General features: G+C 46.4%; 1 protein-coding gene across 1 annotated transcript; it reads left to right on the forward strand.

The window, feature by feature from the left end:
- Positions 1–4803: 4803 nt before the first annotated feature.
- Positions 4804–14587, forward strand: LOC106553377 (homeobox protein SIX1). Its single transcript, XM_014071854.2, has 2 exons — positions 4804–5869; positions 13093–14587. The coding sequence occupies exons 1-2, from the start codon at positions 5310–5312 to the stop codon at positions 13385–13387; spliced, it is 855 nt and encodes a 284-aa protein (XP_013927329.1). The 5' UTR covers positions 4804–5309; the 3' UTR covers positions 13388–14587.
- Positions 14588–17312: the final 2725 nt, after the last annotated feature.

Raw genomic sequence — 17312 nt, forward strand, 5'->3', positions numbered from 1 at the left:
AAAAATATTATTGTTGTGGTTAATCTTCAATTCGATTTACTGTCTGGGACTGGTAAAAATTTAACAGGACTTAAGAAAAGTCCCAACCATGGACTCAAGAGCTGTTAAGGTAGTGTCTGAGTATATAGGCAGTTCCGATTAGGGTGGGTTGTTGTTTTTCTTTGCAAAGTCCGGATATTTAGGTCAAATCATTTTAAAATTTCCATGTTTCTAACCCTTTGGGTATTGCTCCAAGAGCTCCTATTACTATTGGTACAATCATTCCTCTTCTTCTTCTTCTTCTTCTTCTTCTTCTTCTTCTTCTTCTTCTTCTTCTTCTTCTTCTTCTTCTTCTTCTTCTTCTTCTTCTTCTTCTTCTTCTTCTTCTTCCTCCTCCTCCTCCTCCTCCTCCTCCTCCTCTTTCCCCTCCTCCTCCTCCTCTTTCCCCTCCTCCTCATTATTCTTATTCTTCTTATTTTCATAGCATTAGGTTCCCAATGGGTCCCTTTTGGGTACTGTGTGCCCAATAATGCCAGGCACCATGACATACTTTTGAAAGATTGACAGGGGAAGGAAAAACTTCTCTGGATCTCAAAGTGCTTAGATTATATGAATTTCTCCCTTCCTGTTATCCTCACCATAACTTATCCTTATGCTGAGAGAGAAAAGTCTGGGCCAAAGTCACCTAGTGACTTTCCGTAGCTGTTTGGAGTCTCATCATTACACCAAATTGGTTCCCACTAGGCTGCTGTGAAAAAAACACATCCTCTTTATGGTGCCTGATTGCCAAAGCAAGCTGATTCACAGACATGTGTAGTGGGAAGATGGTCTCCAATTTCAGTGCAAAAGTGAATTGGAATAGTACACAGCACCACCACATCGGTATTACAGCATAGGTTTCCCCTATGAGATCCCTTCCATATGAGTCCTAGAGGCAGTTTAGGGAAGACTAATTTCAAACTATAAAAATTAGATGGGGACACAAAAGAGCTATAAACATTTTGTTCTGACTTTATGTCGTTTGTGTGTTTGTGTATGTGTGTGTGTATTTGTGGTGGATGGGGAGAGGGGTTATTAAGGCAAGTGACCCAAACAGGGTTTAAACTTTATTTTTACATCATTAATTAATTAATTAATTAATTAATTAATTAATTAATCAGTCATATTTATATGGCTGCTTATCTCACAAATAGTCCCATGGGAGGCTTGCAACCATTTACTTAAAAGGAAGCTCCACTTCTTCAACGAAAGTTTTCTTCCACATAAATATACATAAGATTGAATTAACAAGCTACATTCTTATGCTCAGCCAAGTTTGGCTGATCTCCAAATACTAAATGAATGGGACACCAGCGAGAAGTCTCAAGGCTGTAGGTTAGACTGGGAGGGAAGGCAGGAAGGAAGGAAAAAGGAAAGGTCCCAGAGAAAAAAAAAAGATAAGTTAACCCATTTTCATACTGTTGCCAAGCAAACCACATGATCCCTCGATGAAGTTCCCAGGAGCTGGACTTCAAGGGAATGTTTTAACTATCCAGGGAGTCAGCTTTCCTTGAAGTAACGGGGTTGGCTCCAAAGTAAACCTATGAGTTTGTACCATTCTTTTTTTCTTGAGCAAAGCTGCCCATTTCTTATTGCTCTGCAGGGGGAGAATCCAGAGCCTTTTAGAAAAGAAGATGATATGCATGGAGTCTCTCCAAACATTACTGAGCAAAATAGGGCCTAAGCAGTCATCACTTCTGCTCCACTCCCAGCTCTTCTTTGCCAGTTGGTCTGTTCCCATCCCACAGCCAACCACAAACTAGCTGAACACCTTTAACTCAAGGTTAAAAATGCAGCCAAGTGTGCTTGGTTTATGATTTTGTGTGCAGCAATGAGAAAATGATAGCAAAATTAATCCTGAGCAAATATATTGGTTCAATCCTCACCTATATTTTCTAGAGGAGAAGCCAAAAGATACTGGATGGCCTTTTACAGCAATATGGGAGATGTACATGGACCAGATCCATAAATTAAGAATAAATCTAAATCTCTAATCCAGTTTTCCAAACAAGTGAGCTGTAGCTCTGGGACTGAAGCCAAAGACTGCAACCCCAAACATTTCTGCCTCTGTGAAAGAAGATGGTTGGACAAAGCACATTTATCCACATTCATAGAACAGGGGAAAACTGAAGGATGTCACATACAAAATATAAAAATGCTCAAACATTGTAGCTGGAAATAAATGCCCCTGGGATATTTCTAGCTAAAGAGACATGAGTCTGGGGTGGAAGTCTGAAACATGGTGGTGGTTCTATTTTCCAGGTATGTTTGCTTGGGCCCCACTACAAAGGACCAACCACCCCATCTCCTTAAGGGGGCCAGTTTCAAAACTAAGCACCACATTTGCTTGATTTTGCTGCAACAGATTCCCTTTGGCCATCGGCTTTACATTCTGCAGTGAATTTGAACAATTCTAAGAACTAGAAAGGCATTGGTTTGCAGTATTTGTTTGCACTTTTTCACTTATCTCACCTCTATTGTTCTTATCGCTGGTTCTCCTGACACAGATTAACTTTATTTGGATGGGCTTTAATTGTTTGGTTTACTCTCCCAGGCAAGTTAACTTCCGCCAGCCTATAATTGCTTCTTAAACCAGTCCTCTAAAAGAAAAGCTGGGAGAACTGACAGTACTAGGTGGAAATGCAAGGAAAAAAGAAAGAATTATAATTCAGAATTGTTTAATCCCCTTAGTGCCACTCAGAGTAGAAGCTGAAGCCTCATTAAAGTTCAACTCTAACTAAGTCTGCTCAGAAGAAAAGTGTATTGAGTTCAATATGAGTTGGCTCCAGGGTATATAGAGTTACATCACAGGCTTCTTAAATTGCTTTTACATGTTATGTGTTAGTTTACCCAGAAAGGTAGCATCACTAGTAGATTTTGGTTGAATCCAAGAACACACAAGCGCAGCAATTGGATGACAGGCAATCAGGTAATCCTGGGGCTGCTGGCTTGACTATGAAGTAATTTTTTTGGGGGGAAAAACAACAACTATTGGGCCAATGGGAAAATGTTTCCCAATATGGGGGTTAAAAAACAATCACAGTTGTGTGAAAGAGTTGAGCTGCACTCAAAACAGTGTTTCTTTTTTCCCGGCCACCTTTTCACCAGGAGTGTGCATAATCTTGATTCCTAATTTCATCCTTTTCATTTTCCTATAGAGAATGAGGGAAAATAACCTTAATGGGATGGAAATATGCAAGAACTATCACCTCCTACCTAGGCAAAAGGGGCTGAAACATTTTTCAAGTCCAAAACAATGAAATAATGTTTGGAAGCAGTTTCTGATTCACTGGAATGTAAGGAGGTGGAGAGAGACACAACACAATCAGATTTTGTTATTACACCAATCTCAATAAAAAATAGTTTTAATTTCCTGGTCTGATTTACCTAGTGAAGCTGATATCACAAACAATATCTTGCTAATTATCCCTGTGTAAGCATATCATAATTACAGTCATCTAGCCATAGTTAATAAACCCAAGGCTGAGCACACAACAGGGTAAGTCAAAACCAAAGAAGTGTGATAGTGAAGCCAGTTGGTGACTGATTCCAAGCTTCTTGAACTTAAGAATTTGCTCTAGGTCTGGATTCTTGTTAAATTCCTCCTGCTTGCTCTGCCCATTAACAATGCTGTGACCTGGAAGCCCCAAGTGTTATTCAAAGGAGGCCAATTCTCCAACTTCTATGGATTCACTTTCCCAGATAAACCTGGGAAAGCTACAATAAAAAGCACCTGATGGTGAGGCTTCTAGGAACAAGGCCTAAGGAACAAATCGGTCTGGCTATGGGAAGGCAGGCAGCACCATGATCTGAGCCACCTTCTGTTCCCCAATACCTAGAAGCTGGGAATTGTGGGAAGAAAAGTCAATTAAATCGGAATGGTCTCTGCTGGAGAACATCTCAAGGGCATTAATTCCGGAGCACCTTTGTGGTTCTGCTCGTGTTATTGCTAGAGCATCCAGCACCTTGACGCTTTCAAGGCCCACCAGTTTGCATCCAAAGGACTCTGGGAGTGATGCTCCACACTCCTTGGCTTGGTGCTAGCCACAAAGCCCATATTTAATGGTTGGAATCAAAGGTTTCAATCCATCCCTCCTTTGGTTCTGACCATTATTAATTTCATGATTAGGAAAATCTCCACCTCCAATCCCCTCAAGGGCAAAGTTATGAGGCTCTTTCAATTATTTAGTGCATACCATCAGCTATTCATCTGGGGCATCATTTATTCATTCACAACATTAAGGTAATTAAATATGAGCTCACCGGGAACGAGTGGGTCTTGAAAAGGAGAAGGAGGCCAGTTGGTTGGCTGGAGGGTTAGATGGACGGGTAGCCAGCGAAGTGATGGGCCGAGGAAAGGAAGGGGAAGAGAGGGGGCAGGGTTGGTGAGCTGGCTCGGCTGACGGTGGGTGTTGACTTCTTCTTCTTCTTCTCCTTCTTCTTTTAAAGTCTGCAATAATTGATTTGCACCGAATTTCGTTCCCCTTAGCTGACACTTGAGAAGCGGCTCATCTTGCAAGTTCCTGACGCGTCTCCCTTCTCTGGGGGCAGATGAGAGAGAGAGAGAGAGAGAGAGAGGGAGGGAAGGAGGGAGGGAAGGAGGGAGGGGAAGAAAAAAAACCCTCGAGCTGCTCGCTTCCCTTCTCCCCGGCAGTCAGTCGCTGGGCTCCAACCAGACCGTCCGCGCCTCCGAGCGCCGAGCGAGCCCAGCTCCGCCGCAAAAAAAGAAAAAAAGAAAGAAAAAAACCTCCCTTCAGCGCCAGGCTGTGAGGCCAGACTGCCTCAGGGCGGCCGCCTCCGCACCCGCTCAGCTCGCTCGCTGCCTCCCGCTGCCGCCGCTTGGACTGGGCGCGCGCTCCGATAGGCGCTGGGAGCGTCCAATCAAAAGAGTCCGGACGCCGAGGCGGCTTTAAGCCTGGCTGCGGGAGGACCCCAAGCAAAACTTTCCCCGGCAGCAGGAACTCGCCGAGAGCATCCATTTCTCTCGCCCTCTGCCGCGCGGGGCTAAGGCTCCTTCGCCTGGGTCCCGGCCGGCTGATTGGAGGGTGCCACCCCCACCCCCGCCCGTTCTTTTTTTCCGGGGCGCTTGGACCTGAATAAGCAGCCGGGGACGGCGCCTCCCCTTTCCTCCCGGCTCTTCTTGGGGGAACTCTCAGCCCGCCACCCCCCGCGCTTCCTTCGGCCAGCCAAGCCCGCGGCGGTTGGGCTGAGTGGTGGTGGCGGCGGCGGCGGCGCAGGAGGAGCAGCAGCAGCAGGAGCAGCAGCCGCCGGAGCAGCTCGGGGCCGGAGCCATGTCGATGCTGCCGTCTTTCGGCTTCACGCAGGAGCAAGTGGCGTGCGTCTGCGAGGTCTTGCAGCAGGGCGGCAACCTGGAGCGGCTGGGCAGGTTCCTCTGGTCGCTGCCCGCCTGCGACCACTTGCACAAGAACGAGAGCGTCCTGAAAGCCAAGGCGGTGGTGGCCTTTCACCGGGGCAACTTCCGCGAGCTCTACAAGATCTTGGAAAGTCACCAGTTCTCGCCGCACAACCACCCCAAGCTCCAGCAGCTCTGGCTCAAGGCGCACTACGTAGAGGCCGAGAAGCTGCGGGGCCGGCCGCTGGGCGCCGTCGGCAAGTACCGCGTGCGGCGGAAATTCCCTTTGCCCAGGACCATCTGGGACGGGGAGGAGACCAGCTACTGCTTCAAGGAGAAGTCCCGGGGCGTCCTGCGGGAGTGGTACGCGCACAATCCTTACCCGTCGCCCCGGGAGAAGAGGGAGTTGGCCGAAGCCACGGGCCTCACCACCACCCAGGTTAGCAACTGGTTTAAAAACCGGAGGCAGCGAGACCGAGCGGCGGAGGCGAAAGAGAGGTGGGTTCTGCTTGTGCTTCGGGCTCTTCTGGGGGACAAAGATTTCGGCGGCCCCCCAGAGCAGCAGCGGCTCTCTCGGGGAAGGGGCTTTGGGGGCAGGTTCCGCCCAACTCCCGGGGGGGGGCTTCCTTCCCGCGAAGAACCTTCAGCTCCTCGGCCGAGATAGATAAGGGGCAAAGGATTAATTACCCCGTTATCCGAAGGTGGAACAGTAACACTAATCATACGAGGTGCTGATGATCTGGACTGGCGTGGCGTCTCTCGGCCGTAGGGCTACTGTAGCATGTTTGGCTCGCCTGGGGCTTTGGGTTGTTCGAACCCAATCATTGCTCTCATCTGGAGATCCTCCTGATGTGTAGAAAACGAAGCAACTGGGCGAATTGAGTAGGCCCTGTTCCGGTTGACACTGGTCAGCGCCTTAGGCTACGCCAGTTGGAAGGACCGAGCCGTCTCTAAAAGTTTATGTTGTTCTTCCCTTTCCCCGGTTTGCTAAGCAACAGTTTCACCGCACCTTCCTTGCACCGTTAACTTCCAAGGGATTAGGCCACGATCCTACACGTTATTTACTCAGGCGCAAGTATCCCGTGAAGCCAACAGCACTTTAGTTTAATAGCTGTGCCTGTAAGAGGCAGTTAACCCTCGTGCCTTAAAAAAAAAACAACTAGCGGGCCCTGAGCTTTAATCGGATGGAACCGCTAGAGCTCCATCTGGTGCTCTCCAGATGTGTGGAACGGTAGCTTCCAAAAACCCTCAGCTGGCCGGGAATGATGGGAATCATAATCCAATAAGTAGGGGACATCCAGGACTAGACACGTTCTGTCCAGCCTTTGTTAATAGTATTTGCATTGTCTCTCCACCGCCGCTATCCCTGCCTCGCCTGGAGACCCTCAAGAGAAGGGTTACAATGTCTTTTGAAATGCGCTGGAATTGATGGATTCAGGAATGGGCGCTTCCACGCGGGGAGAAAAGAGGAATAGCACCCCCCCCTCTCTCACACATACACCTTTTCTTTACACCATCTCATAATAGAATATAAACCTTTTCTTAAGGTTCATTAGTGCGTCCCCTCTCCCCCGGGTATTGATCCAACATATAGTGAAACAGAAGAGTGTTAGGCTTGTTCTGGGAGGATCCAGCCAAGCAAAGCAGCCCTCTCAAAGGCCACCACTTCATGTCTTTCTGGCCCCCATAGTCTTCACATCCCCCCAACCCCCAGCGTTAGTCCACTAGTGATTCCTTCCCATTCTCTCCTAATGTTTTGGTTCTTGCCACCGGACCCGGGGTGCTGCCCATGGCTTCCCAACTCCACCTATTCTGCTGGGAATATTCTGAATGCCTGCCTCCTAGTATTGAATGGAAATCTTCCCTTGGTAGCCAGAAATAATGGCCTCTCTTTATAGCCCTGGGTGTTTCTAGTACTGGTAGAAGTACCATCTCCAGCCTGGCTTGTTGTGCTCCAGTATGGTATGATTTGCTCTGCACGGCAGCCTCCCGAGGAAGGGTGCCTTAGAAGAAAGGCTATGAGATGTGAAGGGGCTGCTTTGTGTTTCTGACTTTTTAAGGCAGCTAAAGGTTAGATTGGGGAGGTCATCTCCAGAAAAGGCCCAGAGGCTTTTCTGGGGATACTTCCAGCCTGCACTCCTAAGCCTGCTTTTGCGTCACTCCTGGAACTCGGCTGACCTCGCTCTGGGCCAGAGCCTCCTCAGCCGCCTGACACCTGGAAGGCAACAGAGGGGACGTGGTCCTCGTGGTCGCCGTTTAGAGTGTTGAGAAAAAGAAGCCTGTCGGGGAGAGCAGCGGGAAGTCAGCTCTCTTCTCCTTATCCATCAGACCCAGCCAGACACAGAGAGAGAGAGAGTTAAATGGAAGTGCTTAACTTTAAGATGGTTTACATGTGTTTAGGATTAGGGTGTCAGTCGCAGTGATGGGTCCCAGGCCTTCCCCACCCAAGATTTGTTTCAAGATCTCTTGGCGAAATCCACGGACCTCTATTTCCAGATCTTACTCCTCTGACGCTGGGCCCACACTTTTGTTCAATAGGATACCAACCGGCCCAGGGAGTCTCTCTCTCTCTCTCTCTCTCTCTCTCTCTCTCTCTCTCTCTCTCTCTCTCTCTCTCTCTCTCTCTCTCTGTGTGTGTGTGTAAAGGTAGATAGGGGGTACACACCTACACCCAACAACCTTTATCAACTTGATGTCCTCCAGATGTGTTCGGGCTACTGCTCCCGGGGTTCCCAGGCAGCCCTACCTGGTCATTCTGGAGATTGTAGTCCCTGCACATCTGGCGAAGGCAGGGTTGAAGAAGGCCACAGAAGGCCAATTGCTGCAGGAACAATGGCAAGGGTGGGGGAAGGGAGGCGCTGTGCCCCCAAGGTGCAGGGCTGGCAGGACTGTTCATCTTGTTCCTTTGGAGGTTTCAAGTTGCTGAAATTGCCAAGTACAGCCTGGAAACGAAAACCGAGAACCAGAGGATCTGCCCTTATACACCATCACCCCCGGATCAGCCATAAAAGTTACTGTGGCAGCGGTAACGGAAGAGAGGACGGGACCTTAGGCTGCCTCGCTAACCGTGGCTCTTTTGGATGTTTTTATCCCCGAATCTCAGCGGACTGGATCATTTGGAGGAAACAGTCTCACGCCCTTCTGCTTGTCTGGAAAGCAGCCCCCTCTCCCCCGGCTTTCTCGACAACGGGGGAACGCGGATTCAACAAAGGCGATTTCCTGAGGGGACGCGGTTGGCTTTAGAGGCAAATCGGAATCCATTTCGGAATCGCGGCAGAAGCCTCTTCCTTTGGACAGTTCGTACTCCTCATCTGAAGAAGGAATTCAGACCGTCGCTATAGTTCGGATACAGCTGGGAAGTCTTGGGCAAAAACAAAACACAGGCCAGGTTCTTGAGCAGGAAAATGCAAAAGGTTTCGAAGCGGAGAGGAAAGGCGGCAGAACGTCGCGTGTTGGGCCCGAGATCCTTCAGGATGCGCACCGTGGGGAAAAGTTTCCGCGAACTCCCAAAAACGCCGGCGTTTAATTGCTCGGGCTACGGGCAGAGACGTTTTTTAGACGTACATTCTAGCATTGTCCGGGGTAAGGGGATTCAGCCGGAGTAGACCTTAACTTCGGAGTAAATACAAAGAAGCCTGGTATTTGACTTTCCGTGCTTGGAAACGTCGCGTGGCAGAGATGAGCTACTTTTCACCAAGAACGTACATTTTATTCAGGGATAAAGGTGCTTTCACAGGCTCTGATGCTCACACTCACCCCACACATTTGCTCTCTCCTCTGAACGGGAGAGGGAGGAAACGGAATCGTAGAAAGAGAGGAGTCCATCATCTGACAGCGTCTTCAGACATGCTGTCAAGTTCAGTCTATTTTAAACCTAGATAAACTGCCAGTGCAGTGTTCGCTTTTCGGAACCCGCCCCCCTCGAAACCGGATAAATGCGTTATTTGAAATAACGGATTTAATTTAGGTTTTGTTTTTTTTTTTTTTACAAATCCCGTGATTAAAAATTGTTGCATTTCTTCCGAACTCTCAGCTGTGTAGAGTAGCGGTCATCAAAGGGTGGTCCATGGACCATTGGTGGTCCACGAGAAAATTTTGGTGGTCCGCAGAAAAAAATATTTGTGGTTCACAGAAAAAGTATTTGCATTTTTTATATTGCACTAAATGCTTTTTTTCTTTTTTTTCTTTTTAAATTAAAAATCATATTCGCGGTCCACGGGATTTACAATTATGAATTTAGTGGTCCTTGAGGTCCGAAAGGTTGGTGACCCCTGCTGTAGAAATTGTAGCTTTGCTTTGTTCTGGACAATTTAACATCTAAAGGCGAAGCAGCTCGTTGCTAATGCCAGCCTCATTCGGGCTGCGACAACTCAGGGAAGCCTTCTAAACGGGCAGCCAAATGGTGAAGTCCTGAAAAGGGGGGAAAGTCAATTTCTCTGCAGAAGACCCGGGAAAGGGTTTGTTTTCTTTGTTTGTTTGCTCGCTTTTTTTTTCTCCGAGAAGTTTCTGGGTTCCAGCTGGAGCCGTGGACACGATCCAGCCTCAAGCGCCTTAGGCGATCGCGCTTTGAGAGGAAGATCGCTGGGCTCCGCACCACTTTGCAAGTTTCGCGTCCCTCTTGAGGATATTGCAATCGATGCGGCGCAAAAAATGACCGCGCAGCTGGGGATGAATGGAGGCAGAAGCGGAGCGGGACCTTAGGCCGCCTTCTCTCCATCCAAGAGGCGGATTGTATTGCCTTGAAAAACCAACCTCAACCTCTGCGCTTCTTTCTTAAAACAACTCACACCTGCAAGGGCGACATTGGCCGACGGGGAAGATAGAGACTCCCAGGATGTGCCCCCCAAAGGGAGAAGAATTGAGAGCCGCGGATGGCGCCTCTGAGATTCGTTCCCTGCCTTTTCAAATCCCTCTTTGGGGAGCTCGGTTTAATCCGACACGCAGCATACCCGGGTACAGAGTTTGGCAGCCAATCTTCAAGGGCGCAAGCTGGAAAGGGTAGGACCACCAAAGTCCCTGGTTTCCAAAGGAGCAACCGGCCAGCCTTCCGACCCCATTGCCCAAGAAGCTGCCGCGATCACTGACCCTCCCGCAACTGGGCGACTCCGCCATATTTCCAAATGCGCTCCCGCGGCAGATCTGCTCGCCTGGATTCAAAAGTCTTTAAAGTGGAGATGATAAAACATCTGCCGGGAAAACAGGGGGATCTCTCCCCGCGGGGTTTGGGAGTAACCTGAAGAATGCAACGGGGGCGTTCGGGGCATCCAGCTAAACGCCCTTGAGCTAGAATGGTATAAACTTAGAATATCTATTGCGACCTGGATTATAAAGGGCGATTTCCCTCCTGCCACACTCCTTCACCGCAATTAACTTTCCCAAAGTTGTAAGATCAAGTTTTCAGGACCCATGGCACCGCCCCTGTCGTTTGGAGGGCGCCGACTTCAGCTCCCCAAGTCCTTCCTCCTCCTCCTCCCGCCGAGATACGTGTTAAAATGAGGAGTGTTGTGGCACCCAAGGCATAATTAGATCTCAGGTCTAATAAGCTCATTCAGATGCCCGAATCCGGTTAGTTCAGGCAATGGGACTTTCTTCTTCTTGATGGGCTTGCAAAAAAAGAAAGAAAGAAAGAAAGAAAGAAAGAAAGAAAGAAAGAAAGAAAGAAAGAAAGAAAGAAAGAAAGAAAGAGGGAGGGGGGAGGGAGGGAGAAAGGAAGAAAGGAAGAAAGGAAGGAAGGAAGGAAGGAAGGAAGGAAGGAAGGAGTGTTTTTTCATCCCTGGTGTAGATTTTGGGATAGAGAAAAGTTTTTCTTCTGAGCTGTTTCTTTTGGAAGTAACTTCTAAACCTGGAAGAGAGATCCCCCCCCCCCCGAAAAATTTAGGGACTCAAAATATAATGGCAGGCGTGATGCTAAACTTTCTTTCCTAGCATTTATTTTTTTTTAAAAAAAATTAATGGCATTTTTTAAAATGATATTTTTGTAAGTTATTTAACATAATTATATAACAGAACACAGTACATGGGTTACACCATCATAAAAGTCTTCTTAATCGAGGAATTTGCTAGTTGTGTCTCATAGGGATTTCAACTCTGTGATCAATTATCTGGAAATAAGATATCAGCAGGCCCAATGCCCTGCAAGAGGCTGAGACTGGAGCCATAGGTGGATTTTCAATTTTGTTTTTTATTTCCTAGATTGGTTTCATATATTTCTCTATTTCGAAAACATTTTCTTTGCCTCCCTTTTTTCCTTGTGCTTTGGTTGCCCTGTTTTTAATTCAATTGCAAATAATTTTGAAGCAATTCCTGCTCCCCCTGTAGGGCTCCCCTCCAAGACAGCTGCTTTTAGGATCTCAGCAAGTGGCTCAAGGCTTCAGCAAGCTTGGTTTGGGGTTCAAGACATGTTTTGTGTTTTCATCTTGCAGATTGAGGCCATATCTCTCTTCCCATCCCCAAGATAATGAAATAATTGATATTAATTGATATTAATTAAACATGAATTAGGGCTAATAGCAATATGGCAATTAGACTAATTACATGATAAATTCTATCATTAAAATTCTCCAATTTCAGGAAGACTCATTTTCCAATAGAAGAATTAAAGAGAAACCTGGGGTTTTAGGGACATTTTCAAAAGGTATACCGTATATTAATTTTCTAAACACATTCGTGCAGTGTTCTTGTGTGACAGTAAGTCCCACTGAACGCCATATACGGTAACTTCATTTGGTGTGAATCACAGAAGGAACCACTCAATTCCTGAAAGTTAGAACAATTATTGTTAGATAATCATTGGCAGTTAGAACAATTATTCTTCTCTTCCTTCCTAGTATCTATCTCTCCCCACTTATGACTATAACCATGTTGCTTGTATCTTTCAATATATATTGTTTTAATTTGTTTTCTAGTATGATTTGATGGCTTATTAGTAACCTTGACTATGATTAAGTGTTGTATCTTCTTATTCTTGATGAATGTATTTTATTCTCCTTATGTACACTGAGAGCATATGCACCAAAGACAAATTCCTTGTGTGTCCAATCATACTTGGCCAATAAAGAATTCTATTCTATTCTATTCTTGAGTGGAACAACTTGCCCCCAGAAGTTGTGGGTGCTCCAACACTGGAAGTTTTAAAGAAAAGATTGGACAACCATTCGTCTGAAAGGTTTCCTGCTGGAGCAGGGAGTTGGACTAGAAGACCTCCAAGGTCCCTTCCAACACTGTTATTCTGTTATATGTACTGCAAGAGTTCTATGTATCTTTCTTTGCAAGTAAGCAGGGTGGGAGAGAGTGGGGAGAAAAATGTCTTGAAGGAAATAAAAATGTATTGAGATGCCTAATGTTAAAGTTGGTGGGGTTTCTATGTATAAAATATATTTTTGAGGAAAAAGACCTTTTAAAAGTGTAGCGAGAAAGTTCCATCCAAAGGGTTTATTTCCTGGGACTGAAATTTCCCAGGCATCGGAGAATTTACATTAGTGGATTTCCCCACTCTTGTTCTACGGACAAGGTGCCAATATACATTCAGCTCTTCCCTAATCTGTGACCCCCCCCAGATGTGTTGGGATCTTGGCCAGGAATTCTGGGATGTGTAGCACCCAACTATCCAGAGAGTTCGAGGCTGGGAAAGGCTTTTCTAGGATTACTATTCTTTCTCCCCCCTCTATTTCGTAACCACTTTGGCATATGACTAATTTCTCCTTTCTCCCCTCCCTTCCCAGAGAAAACACTGAAAACAACAATACATCTACCAACAAACAGAACCAGCTGTCTCCTCTGGATGGGGCCAAGCCACTCATCTCCAGTTCCGAAGAGGAGTTTTCGCCTCCCCAAAGTCCAGATCAGAACTCCATTCTCCTGCTCCAGGGCAACCTGAGCCATGCCAGGAACTCCAGCTATTCTTTGACCGGCTTAACTGCCTCACAGCCAGCCCACGGCCTCCAGCCTCACCAACATCAGCTGCAGGAATCCCTTCTAGGCCCTCTCACTTCCAGTTTGGTGGACCTGGGCTCATGAGTTTGCTCCCCCACGGAAGGTGGGGCTTGTAGATAAGGGAACTGTGTCATACTTTTTTTCTCCCCCTCCCCGCAACCCTTGTTTTGTTTTTTTTCCAGAATGTTCCTGGTGGTTTTTAAAATGCCTTTTAAAAATCGCTTCTAAATCATCCCGGTTTCCATTTCTCTTTATGCAACACCTCTCTCGCGAAACCATCTTATGGGTAGCCAAACAAAGAGAGAACATCCACCCTGGGTGTCATCCCTCCATTGCATCCTTTTCCACTGACTTAATCTTTCCTGAGTTGGAATGACAGACAAGTTGTTGCATTTTATTTAAAAGGACAGAGAGAGCATCACCAAGCCAGGTTAAGCACTTAGATTCCATCAGTTTCAAAGAGAGATTTAAGCACTGTGGGTTTTAACTGGGACCCGTGTCCTATCTTCTGTTTTGTTTCTGTAGAGGAAAAGAAGGCAAATATTTTATAGCAGAATCCTAAGCATCCTAACTCAAAAAATAAGGCCCATTAAAGTAAGTGAAGCTGACAAAGCAGATCTAGGCATGCTTACTCAGAGGTTTGCTAAATGGGGCTTGTAACGCAGTTCATACAGGGAGGGGGGCCTTACTTTCCACTAAGGACTTAGGAATATATTTTAATAGGTGGTGGTGGGTAGTTATCTTGGCTTGAATTTGGGCGGAATAAAGAGGGGGTATAAAGTACCAAAAATTAATTCTAAAAGAGAGATTTGGAGAGGGCAAATTAAGTTTACATTTTTTTTTCTTTTTGGTCAGGTTTAGATTTCCGAAAAGATTTTGAAGTAGATTTAAAAAAAAACACAGGAAAAATGATGCAGTATTAGCTGAAGAATGTTAAGTGCCTATGTCTTAATGCAGAGGTGTGAGCCCTTTATGTTAGATTAAAACTTTATGAGAGTAATTTCATGTCCGTGATTTTTCTGTTTACGGTGAATTTTGGAAATGAATCTGTGTGATTTTTTTTTATAATATCAACAACAAAAGTTGTTCCACTTACCTGGACCTCTTTCATAATCCAGACTCTTTTTCTAGGTTTTATTTCTGTCTGTCTCTCTTCGTCCTTTTCCCATATAGTTTGGCTTGAGAAATCAACTGGCAATTTGATTACCGCTAGTAGCATGTGCTTTCATTTCCAGTTTTCTTGTACCCACAGAAATCTAAATTAAACTTGTTAAGACTGATAAAGACTCTTAATGTTATTTATAACTGAATAGTTGATGTGTATTCTCTGCTCTCCCCTGCTCCTTCCTGCTACTTTCTATGTCTAAAAGTCATTCAAGTTGAGGGCTAAATTTATTTACTCCAGAGGAATATCCCCATGTTTCAGTGAAGGCCTTGTACAGGAGTACTTGGAGATAAGACCTGCTAAGTCAGGGGTATCAAACTCAATTTCATTGAGGGCCGCATCAAGGTTGTGTTTAACCTGGTGGGGGGGGAGGATATATGTGGCCAGGGTGGACATGGCCTGCTCAATGTCACTCATGTGGGGGGAGGTGCCTGTGGTGGCTCAAATGAGCTCCTGAGCTCCATTTTCACTGGCAGAGGGTTGCAGGAGGCCATGGCAGCTGAAACAGAGCTCGGGAGCCCGTTTCCGCTAGCAGAAGCACTGCAGGCCAGTCCTTTGCTATTTCCAGGGTGCCCCATGGGCCAGATCTAAGCACCTTGCGGGGGGGGGGGCGGTCCAGCAAGCTCTGGCTTCTGGGATTTTAGTTTGACACCCCTGTCCTAAGTAGTCAGTCTCTTCTCCAAACGAAAGGGTCCAGGATATTTTTGAGAACTTCTTTCTTTCTCTTCCTCACTTAAGACAAATTAACCTTTATTCAGAGAGAATAAACATCCCACCTCTTTTTTTGGGGGGGTGGCAGGTAGAGCTTAAAAATGCGCAAGTTTTTGAATTTCCTGTTTATTAGACAGTAGACTTTAAAAGGTGCAGCAGAGGAAATGAGGTTGGTGTTTGGTCCAGTCTTAGTTGCTAGTGGAATTCATGGTGATTTCTTCTGTTTGTTTATCCTGTTTTGAAATGTCTTGTTTGATGAAGAGGATTCTGAAATATGAGCACCATTTTGTAAACCTCCAGTTGGCCTAATAATGTTACTGACTTAATATGGAATTTGTATGACATATAGTAACTGGAATATTATGCTCACTGACATTCTTGCTGGTGTTAATGGGGGAGAATTAGAATATTTTATTTGGTCAAGCAGAAGCTCTCATTGTGCATGCAAAAGCAATTGGCCATTTAGGAGGGCGGTTCAGATACTGCATAACAAGCCCCCCCCCACGCGCCCCGCCCCGTCATTATGCACATTTAAGTCCACAAACTGAGGCACTAAACAAAACCCCTTCTCACACTATGCTAAACTATGCGTTTTTGCCTTAGGATAACACTCTGTACTTCCAATGTAACTACAATTTGGTATTGTGGGAATTCACTTAGTAGTGATTTATTTTCCAAACCTTGGTTTAGCATGTTGATACATTCTTCCTAGTAAGCACACACTACTAGAGGAACAAGTATTTTTTAAAATGAAAATGAAGGTCAAGCATGGGCTATAGCTTTATAGCTCCCCTGTCCCAAGATTTCCTTGGCTGACTAAGGTAAGTCAGGCTCCTGGGTAGAACTTCTCACCTGGGTGGAGGGAGGGGCTTTTCTTTTGTCCAGATCCTCAGAAAGGTCTTGTTTCCTCTTCCGCACCAAACAGCCCAGCCAGGACTGCTCCCAACAGAGCAGAGAAGCTCTCTGGCTGAAACTCAGTGAGCTTAGTTCGTTTTTGGCTGCTTCAGATGTGCAACCCAGCCATTATGGTACCTAGAGCAGAGCATGATGGCTTCAACAACAAACAGATTTAAAAATGGTGGGTTAACATCTTGCCTGGAGACCATAGGGAGCATCTGTAGGGGAGACTTTGCCCCTTCACTCAAATGAGACACATGTCTCATTTGAGCCCTTTGAATTTCTCCAAGTTAGAGGAACGGGAGACTCCAACAATGCCCTCTTCAAAATGCAAGCTAAACTCTTTGGCCAGAGGTGTAGCTCCACATCTGGCTGATGGGCTCTTCTTCCAAAAGGGGTTGCTGGAGAGCTTGAGACCTAAGGTACTGTAGTTGCAGCCTGGCCCAGGGAGAGCCCCATGGGGTCATCTCTTCTGGAGCAGCACTCAACTGAACCAGAGGTAAAGCCAGATGCAATTTGTGTTTGTGTGTGCATGTAGGAGAGAGGGAGGGAGGGAGGGGATAATTTTGTAGCATAAACCAAGCCATGTTTTACTCCAGAGTAAATGACTTTAACTCCTAAGTTATATTGAGAAGGTGCAGTGATGGAGTTTTATTCAGGGCCCGGAAAGCCCCAGGGGGAGGGATCGTTTGAACTGCCCTCTTCTGTCCTCCTTTCCCTGCATCAGTGCAATTTTTCTTTCTTCCTTCCCTCTCTTTCTCTCTCCCTCCCTCCTCCCTCCCCTTCCCCCCTCTCTCTGGGCCTTGCGAACCCATAGCTTCGTAGAGAAGTAGAAGAAAGACTCCCAAACTTCATGGCGTTATCTATTGGTCGTTTTTTTTTCTCTTTAGGATTTGGGGTGAGGGAGGTTTCCCTGCCTCTACAGTTGGGATCTTGGTTATCCCACTCTCTGCACAGGTAGGACTCTAGCAATTGCCTCCCGCAAGGCCTGAATCCCGTTCAAACGCCGGAGCTGGAGAATCCCGGAGAAGGACTGTCTGGACGCCCGTTTAGAAATAAATTCTCTTCCCGGGAGGCGCTTCCTTTCTTTCTGGCGCCTTAATAATAGGGTTACAGCCTCACTGCCCGCTTTCCCGAATACAACACACCTTCCGCCACTCCCCGTCCTCTTCAGACCAGGACTCCCGACGGCCAAGGAAGCGCGCAAACCTCTTTGCCTTTGCTCGCGGCATCCGT

The sequence above is a fragment of the Thamnophis sirtalis genome, unplaced genomic scaffold, assembly GCF_051295495.1.
Source record: "Thamnophis sirtalis isolate CommonGarterSnake01/CBP01778 unplaced genomic scaffold, rThaSir2_p1.2 scaffold_1, whole genome shotgun sequence".
NCBI classification, from domain to species: Eukaryota; Metazoa; Chordata; class Lepidosauria; order Squamata; family Natricidae; genus Thamnophis; species Thamnophis sirtalis.